Source organism: Pangasianodon hypophthalmus, chromosome 10 (genome assembly GCF_027358585.1).
Source record: "Pangasianodon hypophthalmus isolate fPanHyp1 chromosome 10, fPanHyp1.pri, whole genome shotgun sequence".
In the NCBI taxonomy this organism is placed as follows: Eukaryota; Metazoa; Chordata; class Actinopteri; order Siluriformes; family Pangasiidae; genus Pangasianodon; species Pangasianodon hypophthalmus.
The window spans coordinates 16233586-16260442 of record NC_069719.1 but is presented as its reverse complement, the minus strand read 5'-3'; the positions used below and the strand labels follow the sequence as shown (position 1 = coordinate 16260442).

The 26857-nt window shown below is 41.5% G+C and overlaps 1 protein-coding gene and 1 non-coding gene across 2 annotated transcripts; both read left to right on the top strand.

The window, feature by feature from the left end:
* Positions 1–980: 980 nt before the first annotated feature.
* eprs1 (glutamyl-prolyl-tRNA synthetase 1) lies at positions 981–26755 on the top strand. The gene is made up of 34 exons (XM_034308068.2): positions 981–1139; positions 5094–5178; positions 5650–5749; positions 6618–6774; positions 6923–7065; positions 7431–7531; positions 7647–7773; positions 7961–8153; positions 8267–8438; positions 10198–10431; positions 10614–10698; positions 10788–10847; positions 12718–12828; positions 13883–14019; positions 14132–14339; positions 14804–14916; positions 15056–15173; positions 15262–15393; positions 15497–15709; positions 16743–16997; positions 17279–17509; positions 19951–20219; positions 22901–22952; positions 23061–23270; positions 23354–23426; positions 23521–23600; positions 24457–24558; positions 24650–24805; positions 24957–25154; positions 25238–25411; positions 25502–25662; positions 25831–25909; positions 26005–26069; positions 26209–26755. Exons 1-34 carry the CDS (start codon positions 1097–1099, stop codon positions 26357–26359), a joined length of 4788 nt encoding a protein of 1595 aa, XP_034163959.2. The 5' UTR covers positions 981–1096; the 3' UTR covers positions 26360–26755.
* On the top strand, positions 20754–20886 carry LOC113539022 (small nucleolar RNA SNORA47). Its single transcript, XR_003403899.2, has one exon. It is a non-coding gene; the product is annotated as a small nucleolar RNA SNORA47 (small nucleolar RNA).
* Positions 26756–26857: the final 102 nt, after the last annotated feature.

Sequence of the window (26857 nt, the reverse complement as noted above, 5' to 3'; positions counted from 1 at the left end):
TCTTTCATAAATGTTACACATCTCCTTACAGAAAGCCTTCCCAGAGCACCACCTTTACTTTTTTTAATTATTAACTTTTTTCATCTGCTTCTTGTTAGGCTTAAATTCTGTGCACGTTCACCATACAAGTCCCTGTGAATGAGTTGTTACTATAGAAATGATCAGCACTATTGTCCAAGCTGCTGTTATAGAGAATTAATCAACACCTTCTGACCAATCAGATTCAAGAACTCATCAGAACTGTGGTGTAGCCTGACATCAAGAACCAGCTTGAAACTCTGAAGAACTGATCACAAAAGCAGTCCAATAACTATATATATTCAATAAATATTATATATTGGTTGGATTGCATCATATGCATACCGGCTGTTAACAAATGGTGTGTGTATATATCTATATCTATATATATATATGTATGTATGTATGTATGTATGTATGTATATTTCACAAAAAATACATTAAATCTGTACTTCTGAAGGGGAGCATTATATATTATTCAAAAAAGTATTAAAATATGCACTAGTCCTTCAACTAGGGTGCTAAAATGGTTTTGTGATTTATATATTGTCATGAATAAATGTTAGCTTGCAACTGATTTTATACAGCAAAATTATATTTTCCTTCATATATGATGACCTTTTTTCATACACACTTTCACCTCATTTTAATCACCCACGTGTGTACCAGACTTATTCTGACTTGCATAAGATTCATTTATGTAATTTATAATGTAATGTAAAAGCAGTCCAGTGCAGGGACTTTTATTCAGACATGATTTACCCATCATTCCGAGCAGAAACCCTCTCAAGTCTCACCCGGCTCCTTTTTTGTTTCTTCGCCTGTATTTGGGTGGAAATCCCGCCCTCTGCTGTATGATTGGTTTGCGGTACATTCTCACAACCAATCAATCGCTGAGTGGGTTTACGAACGTGAGCTACTAACTAATCATGGCGCGGGGGCGGGGTTTGTCTAAATACGGGTAGGAAAAACGAGGGCCGTAATCCTGACAGATACTTCGTGGCGTTTGGGGGAAGAGCTGCTGTTCGTGTTAGCAGCGTGATAAAGCGGCACCAGGAGCAGTCAGGAAGGAAACAGCATGGCTTTAAACCTCACCGTCAACCCCAGCAACCCACCGCTAGGTGAGACAGCTGATATTAAAGTTTAAACCGCGTATGTGTGTGAAAACGCGAGACTTGCTTTTAATTCTCATTTGTAGTGGATGGTGCACGCGCCGGTGCTGTCGTGGCAATGAGTACTGTAGCTAGACACATGTTGTATAGCTGCACATATTCACATCACAGTTTCTCTCCTCTAAACAGTGTGAGCTGTAAACTGTCAGCCAGTTCAAATCTGTTTATTTACCGGTTTGTTTATGTCTTTGTGGAGTGCTTCAGTGCATGATGAAAGCGCACATTAGCTAATGGTAATGTTAATGTTGCTTTCTGTTTCTATTCAGTGAGTTTAACATGACTTCCTGTATTATAAACTAGCTGTATAACGCTACATTCAGAGATTATTTGAACACAAAGAACTGATGTGTGGCCTGTTTTTGTTCAGAGTGTATTTTTACTCGCTCAGAGTCTTTTCTGCACACAGTGTGTTATCTGTCTGACACAGTGCTCCAGATCCATGAAGCTCCAGTGGAGCCACCGCTTGTTAAGAGCCGGTATTACTGGCTGATGCAATCCAACCGAAAGAGTCATTCCTTATTGAATTTAAGCATTGTTCTAATAGAAGAAGTAGTCAGCTGGCAAATAACTTACAGGCTGAAGACGTTTATCAAATGCCATTTTTCTTTAGGCCTCCAGGGTTCAGCTGATTAAGACAGAACACACTCCAACACTGCACTCCAACACTGCACTCCAACACTGCACTTACACACTCCAACACTGCACTTACACACTCCAACACTGCACTCCAACACTGCACTTACACACTCCAACACTGCTACAGCACTGCACTCCAACACTGCACTCCAACACTGCACTTACACACTCCAACACTGCACTTACACACTCCAACACTGCACTCCAACACTGCACTTACACACTCCAACACTGCACTCCAACACTGCACTTACACACTCCAACACTGCACTCCAACACTGCACTTACACACTCCAACACTGCACTCCAACACTGCACTCCAACACTGCACTTACACACTCCAACACTGCACTTACACACTCCAACACTGCACTTACACACTCCAACACTGCACTTACACACTCCAACACTGCACTCCAACACTGCACTCCAACACTGCACTTACACACTCCAACACTGCACTCCAACACTGCACTTACACACTCCAACACTGCACTCCAACACTGCACTTACACACTCCAACACTGCTACAGCACTGCACTCCAACACTGCACTCCAACACTGCACTCCAACACTGCACTCCAACACTGCTACAGCACTGCACTTACACACTCCAACACTGCTACAGCACTGCACTTACACACTCCAACACTGCACTCCAACACTGCACTCCAACACTGCACTTACACACTCCAACACTGCTACAGCACTGCACTTACACACTCCAACACTGCACTCCAACACTGCACTCCAACACTGCACTTACACACTCCAACACTGCACTCCAACACTGCACTTACACACTCCAACACTGCACTTACACACTCCAACACTGCACTCCAACACTGCACTTACACACTCCAACACTGCACTCCAACACTGCACTCCAACACTGCACTTACACACTCCAACACTGCACTTACACACTCCAACACTGCACTTACACACTCCAACACTGCTACAGCACTGCACTTACACACTCCAACACTGCACTCCAACACTGCACTCCAACACTCCAACACTGCACTCCAACACTGCACTTACACACTCCAACACTACACTCCAACACTGCACTTACACACTCCAACACTGCACTTACACACTCCAACACTGCTACAGCACTGCACTTACACACTCCAACACTGCTACAGCACTGCACTTACACACTCCAACACTGCACTCCAACACTGCACTTACACACTCCAACACTGCACTCCAACACTGCACTCCAACACTGCACTCCAACACTGCACTCCAACACTGCACTTACACACTCCAACACTGCACTCCAACACTGCACTCCAACACTGCACTCCAACACTGCACTCCAGCACTGCACTTACACACTCCAACACTGCACTCCAACACTGCACTCCAACACTGCACTCCAACACTGCACTCCAACACTGCACTCCAACACTGCACTCCAACACTGCACTTACACACTCCAACACTGCACTCCAACACTGCACTCCAACACTGCACTCCAACACTGCACTCCAGCACTGCACTCCAGCACTGCACTTACACACTCCAACACTGCACTCCAACACTGCACTCCAACACTGCACTCCAACACTCCAACACTGCTACAGCACTGCACTTACACACTCCAACACTGCACTTACACACTCCAACACTGCTACAGCACTGCACTTACACACTCCAACACTGCACTCCAGCACTGCACTTACACACTCCAACACTGCTCCAGCACTGCACTCCAGCACACTCCAACACTGCACTTACACACTCCAGCACTGCACTTACACACTCCAGCACTGCACTTACACACTCCAACACTGCTCCAGCACTGCACTTACACACTCCAACACTGCTCCAGCACTGCACTTACACACTCCAACACTGCTCCAACACTGCGCCAACACACTCCAGCACTCCACTCCAACACTGCGCCAACACACTCCAGCACTGCACTCCAGCACTGCGCCAACACACTCCAGCACTGCACTCCAACACTGCGCCAACACATTCCAGCACTGCACTCCAGCACTATGCCAACACACTCCAGCACTCCACACCAGCACTGCGCCAACACACTCCAGCACTGCGCCAACACACTCTCCAACACTGCACTCCAGCACTGCACTAACTCACATCAAGACTGTGCCAACACACTTTGACACTGCGCCAACACAATCCGACACACTCCGACACAGCGTTATCACACACTAATAATGTATCAGGTCCTGCATCAGGACCAGACAAACCTCAGTACAATCAAATCATGAGTCAACTAAATTATGACACCCCAAAAAACTGAACTACATGAGGCACTGAAGAAGCCAAACGTGAGCACAGAATACAGTGCAGTGCGCTCTGGCCCTAAAGCGACAGTACATTTTGGCAGAATACCTGGGCACAATGACTATCCAAAAATACAGAACCATAGTCTCAGTGCACACAGGCAGACTGTCGTGACAGATCAATATAAGAAATCCATACAGAGCAGAAAACGTGCACACAGTTCAGAAGTTCTTCTCTCTCCACAACAAGTGTTGAAAATACAGGCATTTATGGGAAATGTACTTCAGAAAAAATCAGCATGTTCCTCCACAATTCTTCACTTTCACCAACACTGATAAACTGCACATCCTTTTAGGAGAACATATGGAGAGCCACACTTCGGCAGTAAATCACATCCTGGCACAAAAGTACATCTGTAACAGTATGAGGAACAATGAGTGACACACAAAGCCCTGACTGACCGTTGCTCTGTTATTATTTATCTCTATTTTGATTTGCTCTCTCTATATATTTTTTTCTTTTTTTTTTTATTGCTATTTGTATAACAGTTTCTCTGTTATTTCAGTGCTTTGGCTGTAATGATTATGCCAGTAAAGCTGGCATTGAATTGAGTTAAATCATGTCCGCTTGCTTTTTACCTTATGTTGTTTCGATTGTGTTACCGCCTCTAGTATTATAGGGAGACACAAAGAATAGCCAGCCACAGCCAGTTTATTTGCCTGCAGTTTCAGTTTGGCTGGCAGGTGAAATATAAAACCACTTGAAAGACAGGTTGCCATCATTTTACCCTATAGACTTGGGTGTGACAGGATTGTATGCGAGCAGTGTTTAATGGCATTGTACACTGTACATTGATCTGATGGGGCAGAGGTTCAGCAGCTGTTTGCCTTTTTTGGGACACACTGGCTTTGATGTTCCACACAATTCTGTTTCTCCTTATGTGTATGTTGCATGTTGAGACCACATGATGTGACCTGTAGTACTACTCTGTGCCTGCAGGGGCGCTGTTAGCAGCAGAGCATGTGAAGGGCAGCATCAGTGTCTCTGTGGAGGAAGGCAAAGACACCAAGCTCCAAGTCTCTGAGTGAGTGTTCTTATGATTGTGCGTACTGTACAACATAAACTGAACAGATATGTATGTGAAAAAGATGACTGATCTTTATTACTTTTATTTTTACCTCTAATACATTGTTATGGGGTGGTTGCGTGGAGTTTCACATATTCTTTTCATGTTAATGTGGGTTCCCATTTACCTCCCAAAACCATGCCGGTAAGAGGAATGGCTGCTGTAAATTGCCCCTGGGTGTGAATGAATGTGTGAATGTATATGCACGGTGCTTTGGATAGACTGGAATCCCATCCAGGGTGTATTCCCACATGTACCCAGTGTTCCCTTAACCCAGATCCACCACGGCCCTGATAAAGTCGTTACTGAAGATGAATGAATGAATAAATGATTATGGTTTGGGGTGGTTTGTCTTGGAAATTTAGAATATGTTCATTATGAAACACCCCCATGTTCTCCCATTTCTCTCTCTTTTGTTTTTTTTTTTAGTCAGGTGCAGTTCAGTGATGTGAACTCCATTACACGTTACCTTGCACGTGTAGCACCCAGTCTGGGTCTGTATGGCTCCAACATGCTGGAACAAACTGAGGTCAGAGAATAAGGCTTTTTTTCTTGCTCCCACACCATACAAAAATGTAGACTGATGAGTTGAGCCAGATTCAGCGACACTGCTACACAAAATGGAAGGCTGTGTTAAAGACATTAAACCTTACAAATATATTCAATTCTGATAAAAACAAAAGTCAGTCTGAAAAAAGGTTTATTCAATTCTGATAAAAACAAAAGTCAGTCTGAAAAAAGGTTTATTCAATTCTGATAAAAACAAAAGTCAGTCTGAAAAAAGGTTTATTCAGTTCTGATAAAAACAAAAGTCAGTCTGAAAAAAGGTTTATTCAGTTCTGATCAAAACAAAAGTCAGTCTGAAAAAAGGTTTATTCAATTCTGATAAAAACAAAAGTCAGTCTGGAAAAAGGTTTGTTTCCTTAGAGCTTGATCACTAAAAACCTTGGTGTAGCGTTCAGTACTGGTGTGTCATTATTTAAAGTGTCTTCTCTCAGGTGGTCCAAGATAAAATGTACACAAAGCTCAGAAACTAGTACATGCCAGACTGGATGATGTTACTAGCTTTCTGTCTTGCAGTATGTTTAAATAATCTTCAGTCTGCTTCCTTACCAGCAGGACACTCTGAGCGTGTACAGGCTTATGAGATCTACTCAGACTCCCTGTTAACCAGTCTGTTCCAGTTTGACAAATGTAAAGCTTTAAAAAGTTTAGTTAGCCCCTCACAAGCAGTTCACTCTGATGAGACAGGCTTTTATCATCCCTAAAATCAGGAATAATCTTCCAGAGAATATTAGGAATGCACGCTTATTTTACTTTATGATTTTGTAGAATTGCCATACACTGAGTGCTAATACTATGATAAGTGCCGTATAAGCCGTTCTGTATGTCTCTAGGTGGACCACTGGCTTGAGTTCAGCGCCCGGCGTCTGAGTGGACAGCCAGACCTGGCTCAGGCTCTTACAGAGCTGGATGCAGCACTGTCACTGCGCACCTTCCTGGTGGGACACACCGTGACACTGGCTGATCTCTGTGTGTGGGCTGCTCTCAAAGGTAACTGATGTACCTGATCAGTGTCATTTTGTATTAGCATAAACCTGGCTTTATTCAAACATCTCTTAGTAACAGAAAAGTCTGCTTGGTCACTCTGCTAATGAAGCCATCATGAAATATAGAAGTTTGTGTTTTCTCCGGTCTATAGGAAGTGGGGAGTGGCAGGCAGTGCAGGCTAAACCCGGCTCCTTTCCTCATGTGTGCCGCTGGTTCTCTTTCCTGAGCTCTCAGGTGCCCTTCAGTGAGGTGGGCACCAAGTGGGCCAGCAAGCTCGCTGGCAGCCAGGCCACTGTAAGTCTCTCTTTTTTTTTTTTCTTTTCTAAATGACATAGACCTAAGGCACCAACCACACACAGCAGTTTTACATTGTTATGAATGTTTGTACCATTAAACAGGCCTCCGTTTCCATGCAACGCGTACCAAACCTCTATGTTGAAATTACAGATGCATTGAGTTTCAAGATAAAGGGCTTGAGCTGAACCTCTGTGTTGTAGAAATTATAATTGCACATTACAAATTGTACCTTCAAGCAAACCCTAATTACATGTGGTACAAAACTTAATAATACCATAAACACAATCAATATGCTGGGGGGAAAAAATGTAAAGGAATTTTCAAAGAGAACTTTATTCTGTTTTTCATCGTTTCTGTTTCAGCCTGTTGTGAAAGAGAAGAAGCAGGATGTTGGGAAGTTTGTCGAGCTGCCTGGTGCTGAGATGGGCAAAGTCGTGGTGCGATTCCCCCCGGAGGCCAGTGGGTACGTTAAGGCCAAAGCTTGCCTAGGACAAAGTGGTTCAAAACCGCTGAGCTGTGCCCCTCAGATTTATCACATAGTTCTAAAATGTTCCTTAATGTCACAATAATGTCTGCAGGTACCTGCACATTGGCCATGCCAAGGCCGCCCTTCTCAACCAGCACTACCAGGTTAACTTCAAGGGCAAGCTGATCATGCGCTTTGATGACACAAATCCTGAGAAGGAGAAGGAGGACTTTGAGAAGGTGTGTAACATTTCTTTCTTACCCGCAGTTCCTACTACTTCTACAAGCAGCTTTGCTGTTTGCTCTCTCTCTCTCTCTCTCTCTCTCTCTCTCTCTCTATTTTTAAGGATGACTTCTAAAACGTTTAAGGCTCTTGTGTAGTTTCTGAGGTAAGATGCTGCTTTTTTTTTTTTTTTTTTTGCTGTAGGTGATCTTGGAGGATGTGGCCATGCTGCACATTAAGCCAGATCAGTTCACCTACACAAGCGACCACTTCCCCACCATCCTGCGTCTGGCCGAGCAGCTGCTTCAGGAAGGCAAGGCCTACATTGACAACACTCCCCCTGACACCATGAAGCAGGAGAGGGAGCAAAGAATCGAGTCACACAACCGCAACAACTGTGAGTTCCTGCTGCTGCTTTGTGCAGAAATTGAGGCTTGTAGATGGCTTGAAATGAAGACAACTAATAATAGTTTATTTCTTTTTTTTCTGTTTTTTTCCCCTTCTCTGTAGCTGTGGAGAAGAACTTCCAGATGTGGGAGGAGATGAAGGCAGGCACAGATTATGGTCAGACCTGCTGTATGCGAGCTAAGATTGATATGAACTCCAACAACGGCTGTATGCGTGACCCTACACTGTACCGCTGCAAAAACACCCCCCATCCCCGCACTGGCAACACATACAAGTGCGTACATACACGCACACATACGCACATGCCTTAAATGTCTTTATACAGGGATGTCATAATGTGTGTATAGCCTGACCTTTGTGTGTGGGCTACTGTTAAAGGCGAGACTGCACACAGGAGACTCCAGGCTCTGTGGCACCTCTCACTCTGCCAACTGGAGACAAAAAAAAACAAGTTATGTCCAAACATTCAGAACAAGGACGTGTTTCTAGTTATCTGTCATATTATCTGTTGATATCTGTTGAAAAAGTTTCCCATTGCACTAGACATAACTTGGTTTTTTTTTCAGTTTACAGAGAGAGAGGTGCCACAGACACTGAATGTTCTACTCTAGCCTACACTAATAAAAATTAAAGGTGCCAGAAAAGTCATTTTTGGTTCCCTAAAGTGCATTTCAGCCTATCATTCTTCCATTTTTTTATTGCCAAAATAAATCAAATATTCATTTTCTAGACTTCCAGTAACAAAAATACTGTGAGTTATTGCTGTTATTTGTTATGATGATGCCATTATTATTTATTTTTTTCTGTTAAGACCTGTATGGAGAAGACATGAACAGCTAACTCATTTCTGCAGTCACTCAGGTCTCCTTAATAGAAACTGTAACCGTTAACCGCAATAACTCGCCATACTTTCATATTTGATACCTATATTGCCAGTACATTTCCAAGTATTACATTTTGTCATTTAAGTAGAAATGTAAATAGAAGACCTCTACCTTTATTCAGATGCAATATTTTTGCATTTTGTTAGCTGCTAATTCTGAACTATGAGCGTAGCTATTTGACTCTGCAAGCTGCTGTTATGAACAGACGTAACTTAACGTTAGCTTGCTATCTAGCCAGCCTCACATTTATATCAGAGTACAAACAACCCCTGATATTTTCCTGACAAGACGCCGCCTCTGAGTTTTTCAGCATTTCTCTACTCTGAGTAAGGCTCCACAAAGTGAAAAGAGCAAACCTACTGTGTTTCCTTTACATTCAAAGTTTTTAACCACAGCTGAAGAGCTGCTTCATGTTTAGGAGGTGGCTGGAGATCCTATGGTGTCTCACATTCACATTTGGCTCTGGTGCGCCATTTATGGTCAAAACACAGCACAGAAAATATTTTGTTTGTTCCAGTTTTTATGGCAACCCCTAACTGCACAAACATTACCAGTTTTCTGTGAATCCATAACTATTAATGTTAGATATGAGATGTAAAATGATATTGTCGATAGATGCTGTGATGAATACAAACTAGTCAGCTGAAAAAAAAATGGAAGTGACCAACTGGAAGTCTTGCAAAAAGAACTTTCAAAAAGACTTGAGTCTATCAGAATGCTGAAAATTAGGTGGATGTTTATAAAAAAAAAAAAAAAAAAAGACATTTAGGTTCCAGCTATTACGCCAGGCAATATTAAATGGTAGTCTAATACGCTACAATGTGAAAAAGCTAGCAAACACACTGAGAAAATAATGTGCCAATCAATAATCAATGTATCAGTGTTTTAAGACGTCCTTAATTATACCTTTAATTGGAAACCAGATGTTACACGCAAGTTTTCGTGGTCTCCTAGATGCAAGTTTAATTATACAGACACATCAAATGTAGATAAATGTTGAATACCAACATGATATTGTAATTGAAACGTGTATATAATCATTTTATGATTTAACTGTTTGATTGTACATAACTTTGATGAATAATTTTGGTGGACTTGTGTTCTGAGTTTGACTTGTTTATACAGATGTCTCTTGCTCTCTTGCTCTAGGGTGTACCCCACATATGACTTTGCCTGCCCCATCGTAGACAGCATTGAGGGTGTGACCCACGCTCTCCGCACCACAGAGTATCATGACCGAGATGAGCAGTTCTACTGGGTAATCGATGCCCTGCGGCTGCGGAAGCCCTACATCTGGGAGTACGCTCGACTCAATCTCAACAACACTGTGCTCTCTAAGAGGAAACTCACCTGGTTTGTGGATCAGGGTTATGTGGATGGCTGGTGAGTTATTCCAGAGAACTTTGTCAAAACTTTGTCAAACCTTCTGAAATAAAGGCTCATGATTGAAGTGTGTGTAAGCTGAATTGTGTAGCCATATGTGTAGCGGTGAACTGAACTGTGTAGCCATATGTATTTAAGTTTTACTGTTTAATACAAATGATGGTATTTGTCTTTCCCCCCAGGGATGACCCACGATTCCCCACGGTCAGAGGAGTCCTACGCAGGGGAATGACCGTTGAAGGGCTCAAGCAATTTATTGCTGCCCAGGTATGTGACCCTTTATGCATATGTGTGTGTCTTTATTGTGTGTCCGTATGTTTTGTCTTTATTTCCTTACACTTCCTGTCCTCACACAGGGTGGATCCAGGTCTGTAGTCAACATGGAGTGGGATAAGATCTGGTCATTCAACAAAAAGGTAAAGATCTGCAGTCTTATATTGCATTCAGTTAGACAGCATCTGTGGTCGGTAGTGTCACACTTCTCAGTAAGCATGCTGATGTAGGACATGAGTTGCAAAAGTGCTTCCAGTAAACTACAGAAAGCACTCTGCAATCAGCACTTTTTCCTGGAAGCTTGATGCAGAGACTCAGACACCTGACAGTAACCAGTGGACTGATTACATACATTGGGCTTTGATATAATGTTCTATTTATTCTTACTAAAAGATTCATCCACTATTTATTTTAATTTTATGCTGCTTGCCTAATCTACATTTGGATGCCCTTTGCACATTAAGAGGGCCCTGTATTCTTTAAGTCTGTTGTGTTTCCTCATTCCCGGCCTTGTGTGAGCATGGCTCTAACTCCTATCCTCGCCTTCTTTCCTTCATGCTTTCATTCATCATTCTATCTCATTGCCTCGTACTACGTTTTGATTTGCAATTTGTTAACTCTAGACCCCCACCACCCGCACCCCACCCCCTTTATTTTGTTGTAGGTGTGTTGTTTTGGCAGCTGCTCTTTTGAAACTCTACGTCTTAATTATGTTATGAAGACAGCATATCGGCTATGCAGCCTGTCTGATTTAAACCCTTGGAGATCATTACCTGTCATTTGCACAGTAAATAATCAGCACATTCTGCATAGTGTTTTGCATCATCTGCATCTCATTTCTCGACCAAAAGCGTGCCATTGGCTTAAGCTGCCTGCTCACTTGGCGCTTGAACCTGTAACATGCTATAAACAGCATCTTATTGCGGTTGCAGTCAGGAAGACATTTCTTGGCTCTTTAATTACGCTACCTTTCTCTCATCACTTTTCTTAGTGTACAATTAACATTTTTGTTTATTACTAGTTTTTTGTTTGTGTAGAAGGATAGCCCTGTAATTGGTCTTTGACTCTGATCTGGCTGCAACTTATAGTCCCATTATTCCAATAAAGACTGGAGGAGGCACAGGTGGAGGATAGTTTACACATCCTTCAGGTGTTACTGAATGATAGGAGCAAGGACAAAGCACTTGAAAACATTTTCCATTCTTTCTGACCTGAACTGTCTGACCTCTTGAACTCTTGTCCTGTGTTCTGCATTAAAATGCATCTCACTCTTCTGTTTCCAAGCTGCCAGTTAGCTGTAAAAAGGTACTCCTCCTCCTTGTCCTTGTCTGCATTCTCCTCTTGTTTTCCCTTCTCACTTCTCTGTCCTTTCTATTCAATATTTATAGTTCCTCTCATTCTATCTTTCCAACCCCCCGGCCATCTGTCACAGAAGGCAAAAGTGTAATTTTGGCAAGAACATGTGTCTGTTGTGCATATTTTTTAAGTGAGCAATCTTTATAAAGTTTTAATACATCTGATTCATATGTTATAACAGTTTTCTGTGATGGCACCTGACACCGTCACTCCTCCTGGCTTTCCGAATGTGTATTTGCTTTTTTGTGGCTCCCTCCCTTCATACAGCTTCTGGCAGATTCCACACACCATAGTATTCCACTTCATGACTCCTAGTTACATTCAGTTGGACTCTGTTGTTTTGCAACTTAATAATTTAAGCCTAAAACATTTTGCTTCATGCAGTGGTTTTGTAGTCACACATTACACTGAGTACTCAGTATGAGTTGCTGATGTAATCGTGGAAAACTCAGACCGTTTTAATCTTCTTCTTTTGGATGTAACTTGTGGAAAATACACAATAGTTCAGCTTTCCTAGCACTTCATCTGTCTCTCCTCCATCATGTGTTCCTTTTTGTTAACTTTTTGGGCTCTTGCAATAGCAGAATGTTTTGCTTTTCCCTGTCTGTCATCCTCTTCATCATTGTCTCCTGGTTTTTCTTGCTTTCTCTGCTGTAGGTCATTGACCCGGTAGCACCCAGGTACACTGCCCTGCTAAGCTCACAGGTCGTTCCCATCTCCATTTCCAATGCCAAGGAAGAAATGAAGGAGGTGGCCAAACATCCCAAGGTAAATACCAAGTGTTAATCTTTAAGGGATGATGCTAGGCATGTGGGATATAATGATATTATCATCCCTATTGTATTACATTGCCACGTAATCCAGCTCCGAGAACAGAGGCTCCCCTGACCATGCTCTCAATGTAGAAAACAAGAAAGAAAAAATTAGCACGATTTATCACTTAAAAATATGCCAAAAGGGCAGTCTTTTTTTTTTTTTCTTTTTCCCCAATAAAACCTGAGCCAATGAACATGTAATTCTGGAATGATTTGTGTCCCCTACCTCCCATCTCCGTACTCTCGACTCGCATTACCCGCAGGTAAATGGAGAAAGTTTTGAGTTCATTAAAGTAAAATAAAATCTATCGGTGTGTGTTTGACTTTGACATTTGACATTAGACACATACATTCAACGTCAGTTTATAGTTACCACAGAAATCTTTCAGAAGGAAAAAGAAACAAAGATTTTGACCCAAAAAGATTAAATGGGCCTACAGCAAACTGTCAGATCTAACACTTTATAAATATTAATGGTGATGATAATTAGAAGGTGATTAAATATGCCGTTTTGCTTTTCTTTTGACCGGCACTCTCCTGCACTCTCTCCCGCTCAACTCTAAGCAGCATGAACAGAGAAAATGTCAGCCGTGTGAACATTAGACAACCAATTTGTGAAAGAATTATATCAACATGTGCTGTTAGGGTTTTTTTTAATGGGTTACTGCATATTACTGCAGAATCATTTAAAAATCCAGAATCCTGCTGAGTTTTTGTGAATGCTGCAGTTCTGACTGTACTGCTGGGAATATTAGTACACCCTCCCCTGCTCTGCTTAAACCAGAAATGCACTTCCTCCTGTCTTTTATAGGGTACGGGTTGGGGATGATTAAATCACAATAATTTCAAATCTCCATAATCACTTTAATCACAATAATTTCAAAAAAGGAAATTGAAATCAGGGATAAATTAATGGCTGAATTAGTCTTATCGAGTATCATACTACAGAGAGTGCTTTGGTGTGGTTGAACAATGAGAATTTAAGTGTTTTCTTTTTTCCTATGTAGAACACAGATGTGGGGATGAAGCAGGTATGGTATGGCCCAAAGGTGTTTGTTGAGGGGGCAGATGCTGAGACCTTCACTGAGGGAGAGACTGTTACCTTCATTAACTGGGGCAACATCATCATCACTAAAATTAACAAGTAAAATACTTCTGGCATCTGACAGCTAATGGACACTCAACATTTAACATATCTCTTGATTAAACACAAGACAAAGTCCTGATAATTTTTTTTAAAACTTTGTCTGCTTCAGAGACAGCAGTGGCACCATCTCATCTCTGGAAGGCCGCCTGAACCTGGAGAACACAGACTATAAGAAGACCACTAAAATCACTTGGCTGGCTGAAACCCCCAAAGCTCCCTTCACCCCTGCTGTGTGTGTCAACTACCAGCACCTCATCACCAAACCTGTGCTGGGCAAAGACGACAACTTCAAGGACTACATTAACCAGAACAGCAAGGTGACTGCTCAGGCTGTTGGAGCATGGTTCATTGCTATACCAGATTTTTCCAGACTATATGCAGTTTCTTTTGCTCCAGTTAAGTTGGATCACACTTCATCTAAAAGATATTTCTTCAAATTGATACATATTACTTTGAAGAAATATCTTTTAGATGAAGTGTGATCCATTCCTCAACAGGCACAGATATTAATGCCACGTCTGAGTGGTGTAACCTAATAAGCCAAATAGAAGTCCTGTTTTAGAAGTAGTACAGTAGGAATTGAATGAAGCAATATACATGCATCAATTTCTCTTGACAGAATTTATGTCTGGTCTTATACTCTGTTTTATATTCTGATTTATTATATAGAAAATTCAATTCAGAGTTGAATCTTTTTGCAGATATCAGATTACAGTGCGGATAAGTAAATGCAGATGTGAGGATTATGCTGACACAATGTCTGTCTGTCTGTGTTTTAAAGACAGAGGAGATCATGCTTGGAGACCCATGCCTGAAGGACTTAAAGAAAGGTGACGTCATCCAGCTGCAGAGGAGGGGCTTCTATATCTGTGACCAGCCCTATGAACCAGTCAGGTTAATATAGTTTTAGTAATTCTGTTTGGCTAATGAAGCTGCTGGTATATGATTGATTATAACGTTTTGTAATGAATTATAATACTGTAGTTTGAAGATTTAGGCTGTACTGACCTATAGATTTGACCTACTTGTCCAGTCCTCACAGCTGTAAGGAGAGCCCCTGTATCCTGCTGTATATTCCAGATGGCCACACCAAGGAGATGCCCACATCTGGCTCCAAGGACAAAAGCAAGAGCCAGCCAACCACTAAGCCGGTGAGTGCAACATTTGCCATTATATCCTTTGAATAGTTTTCCTTTCATTTGTTGTTTTATGGTTCTGTTCATGTGTATTTGTCCTCAGGTAAGCGCTGAGCCGGAAGTGTCTGCAACCCCTGCAGCCAAAAGCCCAAGCGTATCTTCGTCTTGCCCTTACACACGCGTAGCTGAGCAAGGCGAGGTGGTGCGGAAACTGAAGGCTGAGAAAGCACCCAAGGTGTGCCTCTGTCTGAGTTAATAGATACTTTTAATAACCCAGCTATTTTTCTTTTTGTATTAATGCATTCTCTTTTTTTTATTTTCTGCACTGTCTTTTACAGGACAAAATAGATGCAGCTGTGAAAGAGCTTTTGGCTCTAAAAGCTGAGTTTAAGCAGCTCACAGGTCAGGAGTACAAACCAGGCATGGCTCCTCCTTCTGCAGCACCAACAGAGCCGGCCCCATCATCTAGCTCCTCACCTGCTGACCTCTATGCACAAGTGGCAGCACAGGGAGAGGCGGTCAGGAAACTCAAAACAGAGAAAGCAGCGAAGGTGAGGCTCTGGAACTGATGTTATGTTCAATTTACACTGTAGTAATCAATTAATCTGGTAATTTTTTATACTACTAATAAAAAAAACTGCTTTGACATTATTGACAATAAGATAGACAAAAAGTTTTGATCTATGAACATTTTATGTTTACGTCATACTGTTTATGACGTACCTTAAGTGTCTGTGGTGCCACACAAAAATCTACAGTGCTAGTTTTAAACTAACTACTCTCAACGTGTATTTTAGGTCGATTGTACATCCTGACTTATGATTTAACTTGAGTTCCTATGATGCCATAGGCTGCCGGATATTTCAGCCTGGTTGTCTCTGCCAAGTGAAGGTCTGAAGTGAAGGGGAGTCCACATGCACAGACCTAATAAGATGTTTGCTGTTAAGATGTTTGCCATTAAGTTGTGGATCGAGATCCATTTAAAAGTGTCTCTAACAGCGTTAGACGTTACAGGATGAGTCCCAGTGCTAGGCATCATAAAATATTAATTATACTGGTGCTGATAATTTTGAAAGTTTTGTAGGAAAAAAAAACTGCAGTACTTGATGGTTTTTGTGTTTGGGGGAAAAACATTCTTTAAAAAACATTACATAATAAAACTATATGTCTCTGGATGAACTCAAAATATCACTTATTGCATATGCGGTTATATGTAATATATCTAAAAAGAATATACAGGAACATATAATTTGTTCTATTTTTATATAGAACACATGCAATTATTATATATTTTTGTTTTTATATATAATTTTACTCATTTTCATGAAGGACGCTAATAATTCTGGACGGCAGTGTGTATAATGCCCTGTGTCATTACCTAATTTGTATCTCTTTCGCTGTTTGCAGCTAAGTTTTAGGGGGGGAAACTCTGTTGTTTCTAGTGAAATGTTAAAGTACCAGCCTAGCTGGATTAGTCTGAATGGGAGTTGGTCACCTTGCATGATTCTAAGGTCTGTTATGTGCTTAGCAGCCTCTTAGGTTTTAATAAAATGAGAATTAAATTAACTTTCTTTATGTCCCTAGGAGCAAATTGATGCTGCTGTGAAGCAGCTGCTGGCTCTGAAGGAAGAGTACAAGAAGGTGACTGGTCAAGACTACAAGCCAGGAGCTGCCCCTGCTCCATCAGCCTCTGCTCCATCAGCCTCTACTCCATCAGCCACCACGCCAACAGTTTCCTCAGCACCCAAAAGCCTCAACACTGACCCCGTGGACATATATCAACGTGTGGCAGAGCAGGGTGACCTTGTGAGGAAACTGAAAACAGAGAAGGCACCTAAGGTTTGTATTCTTGTGCCTTTTTAACAGCTGCTCGAGTTCTTCATTGATTTGGCAGGGTGTTATATCCAAAGTGACTAACAAATAAGTTTGGATACATCTTGAATCACAGAGTTGAGGCTCTGAGGGTTCAAGGGCCCAAAAAGTACCTCCAATGGCCTACAGTTTGAACTCAAAATCATCTAATCATTAGCTCATAACTATACCTGCAGTGCTCATGTCACCATAATGTTACAATGCTGTATTTTTTTTAATTCATAAGTGATGTTTTCTTCCTATTCTAGGACCAGGTGGATGCTGCTGTGAAACAGCTGCTGGAACTGAAGGCTGAATATAAGCAGCAAACTGGAAAAGAGTATAAACCAGGCCAGGCTCCCAGCGCTGCTTCAGCCCCTGCACAGGCCAGCCCCGCACCTCCTCAGTCCAGCGCGTCCCCTCAGGCCCAGGCTCTGTATGCTCAGGTTGCCCAGCAGGGGGAGCAAGTGAGAAAGCTCAAAACAGAGAAAGCCCCAAAGGTACATTTAAGCCTTCACATTTACTCTGTGATGATTTATTTTTTGTAAGTTCTGAGTTTTGTAATTCATATATAAATTCAGTTTCTATTCAGAATATACACCGATCAGGCATAACATTAAAACCACTGACAGGTGAAGTGAAGTGATTATCTCATTACAATGGCACCTGTCAAGGGTTGGGATATGTTAGGCAGTACGTGAACAGTCAGTTCTCAGAGTTGTTGTGTTGGAAACACAAAAACGGCAGGTCTAGTGGAGTGTTCCCAGTATGCGGTTAGTACCCACCAAAAGTGGTCCAAGGAAGGACAACCGGTGACAGGGTCATGGGCACCCAAGGCTCATTGATGTGTGTGGAGAGCGAAGGCTAGCCCATCTGGTCTGATCCCACAGAAGAGCTACTGTAGCACAAACTGCTGAAAAGTTAAAGCTGGCTATGATAGAAAGGTGTCAGAACACACAGTGCATCACAGCTTGCTGCGTATGGGACTGTGTAGCTGCAGACCAGTCAGAGTGCCCATGCTGACCCCTGTCCACCACCGAAAGTGCCTACAATGGCCACATGAGCATCATAACTGGACCATGGAGCAGTGGAAGAAGGTGGACTGGTCTGATGAATCACGTTTTCTTTTACATCATGTGGATGGCCGGGTGCGTGTGTGTGTCTTACCTGGGGAAGAGATGGCACAAGGATGCACTATGGGATGAAGCCAAGCCGGTGGAGGCAGTGTGATGCTCAGGGCAATGTTCTGCTGGGAAACCTTGGATCCTGGCATTCATGTGGATGTTACTTTCACATGTATCACCTACCTACACATAGTTGCAGACCAAGTATACCCCTTCATGGCAACTGTATTCCCTAATGGCAGTGGCCTCTTTCACCAGGATAATGCGCCGTGCCACAGTGCAAAAATTGTTCAGGAATGGTTTGAGGAGCGTGACAAAGGATTCAAGATGTTGACTTGGCCTCCAAATTCCCAAGATCTCAATCCAATCGAGGATCTGTGGGATGTGCTGGTCAAACAAGTCTGATCCACAGAGGCCCCACCTCACAACTTACAGGATTTAAAGGATCTGCTGCTAATGTCTTGGTGCCAGATACCACAGCACACCTTCAGAGGTCTTGTGGAGTCCATGCCTCGAGGGGTCAAAGCTGTTTTGGTGGCACAAGGGAGACATACACAATATTAGACAGGTGGTTTTAATGTTATGGCTGATCGGTGTATATTGATTATATGTTTGCTCTAACAAGTAGTGTTCTGCTATAGACAGCAGCAATAAATCATGTCAAAACTTTTTTCACCTTTAATGTACAAGCTATAAAAATAATGGGAAAACAAAAATCAGAAGCATTTTAAAGAAAAATTGAAAACTTAGGTTGCGTAAGTGTACACACCCTATAAATGTGGATTTGTGAACCAGTCACATCAACCAGTCGCATTCAAACTCATGTTACGTAGCAGTTAATGTACACCTGCCATCAATTAAAGTGACTCTGATTAACCCCAAATAAAGTTCAGCTGTTCCTGTAGGATTTTTTTCTACTGCAAAAGCTATGGTCCCCAAAACGCTTACAAAGCATGAACAGGATCTCATTGTAGAAAGGTACTGATCAGGAGAGAGGGGAAAAAGAAGTTCCTATATTAGATCTAGCATGGTGGTGGCAGCAGCATCATGCTTTGGTGCTGCTTTTCTTTATCCAGAACTGGGGCTTTAATCAAGGTGGAGGGAATCATGAATAGCTCCAAATATCAGCCAATTTTGGTGCAAAACCTTCAGATATCTGCTAGACCGTGGAAGATGAAGAGGAATTCAAAGGAATGGCTTCACCAGAAGAAGATCCACATTTAGGAATGGCCCAGCCAGAACCCAGACTTGAGTCCAGTTTAAAATCTGTAGGGTTACCTGAAGAGGGCTGCGCACAGGAGATGCCCTCGCATTCTGACAGATTGTAGAACATTTTTGCAAGAATGAGTGAGAAAATATTGCCAAGTCAAGATGTGTCAAGCTCATTTATCCAAAAAGGCTGAGTGCTTAAAATAAATAATAAATAAATCATCACAAAATCTGGGGAGATGCAGAGCCTCACATTGTACACACACTGCTTATTATTAATTTGGTAGATCCTGAACTGCATATCTGTCTATCTGTCTATCTATCTATCTATTTATTTATAAATAACAAAAATAAAAAGGTGCTTCAAAAAAGTATTAGTTTAGGGGTGTGCACACTTATGCAACCACATTTTTGTGAGTTTTGTTTTTGTAATATTGTAAAATATTTCTGAGATTTTCACTTTATTTGTACACGTTGCAATTGCACATTAAAGGTTAAAGTTCTCACATGATTTATACTGTGGTTTTTTTTTTTTACATCACAATTTTTCTTTTACATCACAAATTTTATTTATTTATTTACATCCTCCTTTCGCTTTCTTTGAATAGGAACAGGTGGACACGGCAGTGAAGACTCTGCTGGAGCTGAAGGGCCAGTACAAAGCTCTCACTGGACAGGAGTACAAGCCGATGAGTGCTACAGCGGGAACTGGGAGCACAGGATCAGAGGACAAGAGTCGCAAGGAGCGTGAGAACACTTCTGAGAAACAAGGAGGAGGAGGCCGCAAGCCACAGAAAGGAGGAGAAAAACCTCAACAGGGTCAGGAGAGTGGGGCAGGAGGAGCAGGAGAGGGTCAGGGACTGAAGAAACAAACACGGTATGACACCTAAAAAGATTTTGTGGGCTACCACTATCCACTATTCATATCCATATGCGCTGCCGTTTTACTTCTGTTCATTTTCCCCTTTTCTTTCCTTTTCTCATATTCACTATATACATACTGTATATCCCTGTTCGTTTTATCACTGTTTACAATGTTGACACTGTTGACAGTGTTTGCAGTGCACTGCCACTTTAAATCTACTCAAGTCTGCTGCTTATATCTACAATATTTACACCCGACTGCACTACCACATTGCACTCTTACACTGTATTCTTTATATAACTCTTTATATATATAAGAATATATATTCTTTTTTTTTTTTTCATTTATAATGATAAATTACTTTTACTATACTTTTATAGTATATATAGTTATACTTTTTCTCTGTGCTGCTGTAATAGGTGAAATTCCCTCTTGGATGAATAAAGTGATCTATCTATCTATCTATCTATCTATCTATCTATCTATCTATCATATTTTCTGTGGTTATAATGGTTACACAATAGATCTTGAGAATGGTTATGTCAGTGGAGGCTTGAGAAAGTTTGGACGTTGTTACAGTACCGCCATAACTGGTTATAACCTCCAAGACTAAATCTCGATCAATGCATTCATGTCTGTCACTTCAGTTCAGATTATGCGCTATGGTCGAGGACATTTATCAGGACTATACACTCATGGAGCACTTCATTAAGAACACTATACTAATACTGGGTAGGGCCTCCTTTTGTTCTCAGCCTTAATTCTTTGTGGAATGGATTCCACAAGATGTTGGAAACATTCCTTTGAGATTCTGGTCCATGTTGACGTGATTGCCTCACACAATTCCCGCAGATTTTTCAGGTGCCTTTTCATGCTGCGAATCTCCTGTTCTACCACATCCCAAAGGTGTTCTATTGGATTCAGAGCCGGTGACTAGGAAGGCCACTGAAGAACACTGAACTCATTGTAATGTTACTGAAACCAGTTTGAGACGACTTTTGCTTTGTGACATGGTGCATTATCATGCTGGAAGTAGCCATAAGAAGATGCGTAAATTGTGGCCATGAAGGGATGCACATAGTCAGCAACAGTACTCTAATAGGCTATGGCATTAAAGCGATGATTGATTGCTTTAATGATTCAATGAATGATTGATATTAACGGGCCCAAAGTGTGCTAAGAAAACATTCCCCACACCATCTCCACCAGCCTGGACTGTTGAAACAAGGCAGGTTTGAGCCATGGATTTCTGCTGTTGTCACCAAATTCTGACTGTCTGGCCAGACCAGGCTACGTTTTTCCAGTCTTCAACCGTCTAGTATTGGTGAGCCTATGCCCACTGCAGCCTCATCTTTCTGTTCTTGGCTGACAGAAGTGGGATCCGACGTGATCTTCCGCCTTAAGGTTTGACATGCTGTGCATTCTGAGATGCTTTTCTGCTCACCACAATTGTACAGAGTGGTTATCTGAGTTACTGTAGTCTTTCTGTCAGCTCGAGCCAGTCTGGCTATTCTCCACCGACCTCTCTCATCAACAAGGCGATTCCTTCCACAGAACCGCCGCTCACTGGATTTTTTTTCTTTATTGCACCATTCTGAGAAAACTCTAGAGACTGTTATGCGTGAAAATCCCAGGAGATCAGCAGTTATGGAAATACTCAAACCAGCCCATCTCGCACCAGCAATCATGCCATGGTCAAAATCGCTGATCACATTTATTTATTTATTTATTTATTTATTTTAATTATATACCCATTCTGATACTTGATGTGAACATTACCCAAAGTTGCTGGCCCAGGTCTACATGATTTTATGCATTGTACTGCTGCCATATGATTGGCTGATTAGATAATTGCATGAGTGTGTAGGTGTACAGGTGTTTCCTAATAAAGTGCTCAGTGAGTGTATATACATAATGAATCACTATGAGAACAAGATCGGTATCAGAGAAGCTTCTTGGTATGTTCAAATGCTCAATGGGATCATATTATTAAAAGTCGTCTTGGTAATATACATATATAAAAAAATTATTTTTTTTTTTTTTTTTTTTTAAACAATGTACAGACTTAAAGTGACATAACCAACCAACATTATACAAAAGTTAGTTCACTAATTTGATTGGTCAACCAGCATTCCAAGAGTGCCTATATTTCCTATAACCACAGTGGGACATTTCACTGTGTGCAATCCACTCCTCTGTGTTCACCAAAAATTCCGCTTCCTAGTTCGAAGCGGTTACTACAGTAGTGTCAGTGGACATGGCAAATGGTACTTTTTTAGGAATATTGCCATAAAATATGAAAGCTCATCAGTTGAAGATGAAAAGGAAAAAAGGAAGCCAATTTTGCCGGAAACACCTTTAACGAGAATGTACAACTCAATGTGAGCTAGCTAGCCAGATGGCCTACATGCAATAAAGTGAGTGTAGCTTCTTCTGGATTTATTTCCCCTAGTGGAGCAAAAATAAACAGAACTTTTGGCCATATTGTGTCCAAAATGTCAACTACTCGAATTTTATTTCTTGTTTATAGAACTGTTGTATAAAAACACTCACATTCGTGCAGTTGTGCTGAATATTGGCAAGACTGTGATTCACCTGCAGTGCGGGTGCCTTAGATAATGCACTATTGTGCGTGCAACATTGCTTAATCAGTACGCTCACTTTTTCTGCTGTATTTCCTTGTTATACTTTAGGCTAGGACTTGAGGCAAAGAAAGAGGAAAATCTGGCTGACTGGTACTCTCAGGTATTGTGTTGTATGATTTATATTGTATGTCATTTACAGTTGTGTGTTATGCAGAAATAAAATGTTTGTGACATCTTCATGCTTAACTGGATTCTGCTGTGTCTCCAGGTGATTACCAAGTCAGAGATGATTGAGTATTACGATGTTAGTGGTTGTTACGTGCTGAGGCCATGGGCCTATTCAATCTGGGAGAGTATCAAAGAATTCTTTGACCGGGAAATCAAGAAGCTAGGAGTGGAGAACTGCTACTTCCCCATGTTTGTCTCTCAAGCAGCTCTGGAGAAGGAGAAGACTCACATCGCTGACTTTGCTCCTGAGGTATGGATCAATTTTCCAAAAGCCTGAAATATAGGGAGGCGTTTTGGAGGAAAGCCATACATTCTGATCTCTTCTCTGTGTAGGTTGCATGGGTGACGAGATCAGGGAAGACTGAACTCGCGGAGCCTATTGCTGTGCGTCCCACTAGTGAGACAGGTGAGGCACATGATAGATTTCACGTGACCTAGTATAGCATCAAAAAGAGTACCTTGGTGCAAAAGTGGGGTTTTTTTTTTGGCTTCTTTTTCAGTAATGTACCCCGCCTATGCTAAATGGGTCCAGTCACACAGAGATCTGCCAATAAAACTCAATCAGTGGTGTAACGTTGTGGTGAGTTGAAATCAAGATTGTTCCATTAAATATAAAAGCACAAAGCATGTTAACACGTGCACTCATTTAAAATAAATGTCAGGAAAATCCACAATGAGTATTTTAAAACGTTGTTCCACCTGTGCAATGACGCACCTCTCTTTGTGCTCAGTCTGGCTTTGATTAACGGATCAAAGTTAATGGCTTGAGGTTCAAACAGCTTTGTATAGTGCCATGTTGATAGTTTTCATTTACTTTTTTAGCTTACAATACAGTGCTAAACTTAAGTTATATTAATCAATTAAAATATAATCACTTAAAATAACACTAGGTATGATTGTAGTAATGAAACTGGCTGAAACAGAACAGACATGATGAGGTTAGGGATGAAGCACTCAAACACGTGTGCAATCAGAGCGTAGCTGGACTGCCTGAAAAATCCACGCACCAATGCAAAGAATTCAATACATCCAATCATTCCTAAATGCAAATTTGAGAAACTAAAATAAAATGTACAAATGTTTTAGATGTTCAGGTGGAAATTTGTTGGATGGATTTTCTTGCCATTTATTTAATGTGGCAAATATTAAATAAACACATTTAAGTGAAGAAATTCATTTCAAGACCTTGGAATTATAAGGTTCTGTCTGAATTTATGCTATAAATATTTTAAATAAAGTATTTAAATGTGAAATTTTACACCAAAATATTAATTAACATTATAATAAAAATAAAGTTGAAAAGTTTTATGTAATACCAAGGTCTAGACCTGTTTAATGGGTTTAATAAGACTATTCTGATTTGATACTTGAGCTCTATATGCTGGTCCACACTAAAATTAGCCTGTTAACATTCTCTTTTAATCTCGTTTGCTTAGCGGTGGGAGTTCAAGCACCCCCAGCCCTTCCTCAGGACCAGAGAGTTCCTCTGGCAGGAGGGACACACGGCCTTCGCCACCAAGGAGGAGGCTGCAGAGGAGGTTAGACATGAGCCTGTTGTGCTACTGCAGTTACCTTTGTAAATAAAACCCTCTGCAGTGTGTACATGTATGTGTGTGTTTGTGAGAACAGGTTCTACAGATTTTGGACTTGTATGCACGGGTGTATGAAGAGCTCATGGCCATCCCTGTGGTTAAAGGAAGGAAAACAGAGAAAGAGAAGTTTGCAGGAGGAGACTACACTACAACCGTAGAGGCCTTTATCTCAGCCAGTGGAAGAGCCATTCAGGTCAGTGCTCACTCTTCTGGTAAATTATACAGCTCTCCTCTTTGAAATAAGACCAATTTAATTATCTATTCTTAAATGAAATGTCAATTAGAGTTGGTGTACATACTAGGAGAGAACTTGAGGTTAAATCTGATGCTTTGTGTTCTCTCAGGGTGCCACATCACATCACCTGGGCCAGAACTTTTCTAGGATGTTTGAGATCATGTTTGAAGACCCGAAGAAGCCTGGTGAGAAACAGCTGGCCTACCAGAACTCATGGGGTATAACCACACGCACCATTGGCGTCCTGACCATGGTGCACGGAGACAACATGGGCCTGGTGCTGCCACCCAGAGTGGCCTGTCTGCAGGTACAAACTGCTCAGACTCAGTGAAGCTTCTCTCAGTACCTCTGAACTTCAGTTTCTCACATTTTCACTTTTTGTTCTCTCAGGTGATCATCATTCCCTGTGGTATCACAGTCTCTCTGCCTGAAGCTGAGAAGGAGCTCCTGTTGGCTCAATGCTCCAAGTATCTCTCCAGGCTGCAAAAAGCAGAGATCAGGGTGAAGGCTGACCTTCGTGACAACTACTCACCTGGCTGGAAGTTCAATCACTGGGAGTTGAAGGTAAACATATGTTCTCTTTAGGTGATCCTCAGCATTCTCCATAATTCTCTGGGTTAATAATTCTATAAATGTTTTATTACTTGAATCCAGGGTGTGCCAATTCGTTTGGAGGTTGGACCAAAGGATCTGAAGCAGAACCAGTGTGTGGCAGTGAGGAGAGACACAGGAGAGAAGATCATACTTCAAGATGGGGAGCTTGAAAAGAAAATTACGCACGTACTTGAGGAGATCCAGGACAACCTCTTCAAACGGTACACACTCATGTGTACATAAACATATAACTAATTACCAGAACACATCTGTGTATTATCATGCATTCTTCCGTCATTATATATTAAGAGAAATAGGTCCCTTAGACTCCTATGACAATGTTCTTATAATAATAATGATAATAAAACTTAATCTGTATATTATTCAAGGGCTTCTGCTGATATGAAAACACACATGGTGGCAGTTGACACTATGGAAGAGTTCCAGAAAGAGCTGGACCAGGGAAAGGTGTGCATTTCATTCAGTTGTGTCTAAGTTGAGCTGTGTCAATGGCCAAAACTAATCAATGTACACTAACAATGTACTTTATTAATGGTTCACAGATTGTACAGATCCCATTCTGTGGAGGCATTGACTGTGAGGACTGGATAAAGAAGACCACTGCGAAGTAAGATACTAGCACTACCTAATCTCAACCATATTTACTTATTATCCCATTATGTCACAGAGAGTACCGTGTGTTGTTCCTGGCCTAAGCACTAACACACTTAGCACTAACATACCCTACTTCTGTTTCCTGCCCATAGGGATCAGGATCTGGAGCCAGGTGCACCCTCAATGGGAGCCAAGAGTCTGTGCATCCCCTTCCAACCACTAAAGACCCTCCAGCCAGGCCAGATGTGCGTCAGCGGCAAAGAGCCAGCCCAGTACTATACCTTATTCGGTCGCAGTTATTAAGAGAAGGGTTTCTCTAAAAACCTCTCTACCTGAATCCAGGCCAAATTAGAGTCTAAAGCATCTTAGAATTGACAAATGTACTAACATGAATTTCAGAAAACCATTGTTCCTTTTTACATTAACCCGTAGTCATGATCATGCTGGTGTCATCTGCTTCTCTCTGAGTAAAGATTGTCTCAGTCTAACTCTCAGGATATATTTGTGTGAGGCATAGGCAGCACACATGTACTGTTCTGCTGTCAGAAATTGAGGCAGAGACTCTCGTCTGGTCTCTGTGATTTAGACCGATACTGAAATATAAAATCTTCTACATCTTTGTCTTTGAGTTTTCTCATAATCTGTATCATTCATAAAGCCTAAAGCTTGTCTATAATAAAGGGATCCTCATTTCTGTTATATTTTTGGCCTGATTGCAGTGTTTATTCTTCTCTTTAATGCTTGAAATGTTAACATGGGGAATACCTAGGCAGTATACAGAGTAAGGAAATCACATGTGTA

Coding starts and splice junctions, on each gene's coding strand:
- eprs1 (XM_034308068.2), top strand. CDS start 1,097: ATGGCTTTAAACCTCACCGTCAACCCCAGCAACCCACCGCTAG. Junction 15,710..16,742: donor AAACAGAGAAAGCAGCGAAG/GTGAGGCTCTGG, acceptor TTATGTCCCTAG/GAGCAAATTGATGCTGCTGT. Junction 22,953..23,060: donor TGGCTGACTGGTACTCTCAG/GTATTGTGTTGT, acceptor CTGTGTCTCCAG/GTGATTACCAAGTCAGAGAT.